Source organism: Loa loa (genome assembly GCF_000183805.2).
Source record: "Loa loa unplaced genomic scaffold supercont3.638, whole genome shotgun sequence".
Lineage (NCBI taxonomy): Eukaryota > Metazoa > Nematoda > Chromadorea > Rhabditida > Onchocercidae > Loa > Loa loa.
The window spans coordinates 20093-22166 of record NW_018108818.1 but is presented as its reverse complement, the minus strand read 5'-3'; the positions used below and the strand labels follow the sequence as shown (position 1 = coordinate 22166).

Below are 2074 nucleotides of genomic sequence, written 5' to 3'. Positions count from 1 at the left end.
AGAATTGATTAATGAGATAGAGCAAATGATTCATTTTATTAATTGATAATTCACTTTTAGCTAAAGCATACTTCTTTGTTTTTCTTTTTTCTTTCTTTTTTTTGTTGTTGTAAATTAGACACTTGTGACGCTTTCTACAATGACGCAATCTGAATAATATCACAAGACAAATGTACAAACTTTAGAGAGAAAGATGTAAATAACATTCTTTAAAATACTTTGAAAAATGAATTATGGTTGGAAAAGTTTGATTATTTAAGAAAATAAATCGATATGAAATTCGAAAATTTTGCCATAATTATGTAAAGTAAATATAAATCTTATATGAACAATTTTTTGCTTTGTTTTTATTGTAAATAATAATAATATTTTTAATTTTTTTTCAAATTTAATAATAATAACTGAAGTAATAAAAATTAATTTATGTCAGTTTAAAATAATTTTTGTTACAGTTAAAAATAAAAAATAAAACGAAGTAATAGTTAGAATTGAGTCAACTTTAGTTTGAAATTTTCTTCGATAAAAAATACCTTTAAATTTGAAACAACTTGTTGAAATTTTGTTAAATATTCGAAATGACGACTCATATCAGTAGCTAGGACAAGTTCAACTGTAGCTTGTCGTAATGTTGTAAATTCTTCTCGAGTAAGTCCAGCGAATATATTAATATCATTGGTACCTTGTAAGGTAAGCTGAAATGCTAATGCTATATGATGATTTTCCAGTACGGATTGATCGTTGTATAATAATGCCAATGGTTGCCGAATATTTATTAAAAAAGCATTGCCACGTCCTGAAATTAATTTTGCTTTTGTTCTCTTGAATATATTTCATTTTTAAGTGTATAAATATCAATTAATTAGTTATTGTATAATAATGTTAATAAGTATTGATTATTTATTAAAAACAATTTGAATAATTTTTTTTTCGTTCCAATTTTGGAATATATCGTTGAAAATGATAATTTTTTTACAGACAATTCTGTTTTATTTCAAATAAAAATGAATTGTCATCAAATAACATTAAATTATTACATTTGACAATGTATCATATTTGCTAAGAGTTGCTGAAGCGGTGATGTCTCAGTTGTCATCTGTGAAATATTTTGGCATGATAAGTAAGGTTTTGTCATTTTGTTAGACTTGCAAAACTTCATGATAAGTGATAACTTCTACTAACATTATGATCTATTCATGGTTGCACTCTATAACTTCATGATACGATGTTTTTAGTAATTCTAAATTCTTACCTGCTAATACAAGTAATACTTGACAGACCTTAGGGAATAGACAGACAATCTATCAAATCATGAGAAATAGATATCTACTGGGATGATCCAAATCATGAATGAAAGGTAAATATTATACCTTTCTTACTACTTACAGGGATGATCTAAATTATGAAAGATAAGTGGATAGCTACCGGAATGATCCAGATCATGAATGAAAGATAAATGGATACCTACCGGGATGATGCAAATCATGAATGAAAGGTAAATGGATACCTACTGGGATGATTTAAATCATGAGTGAAAGATAAATGGATACCTACCGGGATGATCCAGATCATGAGTGAAAGATAAATGGATACCTACCGGGATGATCTAAATCATGAACAGCGGCAGCTATTAGAGCTGCAGTAGCATGTGCTTCTTGTACATAGTGAGCAACAGTAGGACAATCAAGAAAAAATGATGTAGCCTGAAATATGCAATAAATTTCCGGATTGAAAACGTCCGACGTACGCATTTTGCAATTATTAATCAAAATTAAACGAAATATTATCGCTCCTTCTCCCACTCCTTTCCTTCCCAAAAAAAAAAAAAAAAAAAACGAAAAATTTAAGGTAAATAATTAACCTTTGTTATTTCCCTTATTTATCATTAGTGGCATAAGGAATAATGAGATTCAAAGGATAACAAAAATTATCGAAATTTCTCGGTATATAGTTGAAACTTCTAAGGTATATGTATATTACAAGATAATCAAAACATAAAACGACAAAATTACGAAGTTAGTTAAAATTAAAAAAAATAGGATATTTAAATATTCTTCCGGAATGAATATAACAGTTT

The 2074-nt window shown here is 27.3% G+C and overlaps 1 protein-coding gene across 1 annotated transcript; it reads right to left on the bottom strand.

Moving 5' to 3' along the window:
• Positions 1 to 530: 530 nt before the first annotated feature.
• LOAG_14974 (calcium/calmodulin-stimulated cyclic nucleotide phosphodiesterase) lies at positions 531 to 1748 on the bottom strand (the record flags this gene model as incomplete). The annotated part of the gene is made up of 2 exons (XM_003150465.1): positions 531 to 793; positions 1595 to 1748. Coding segments are annotated over 2 exons (417 nt in total), but the record flags the coding sequence as incomplete, so codon positions are not given.
• Between the last annotated feature and the right edge of the window lie 326 nt (positions 1749 to 2074).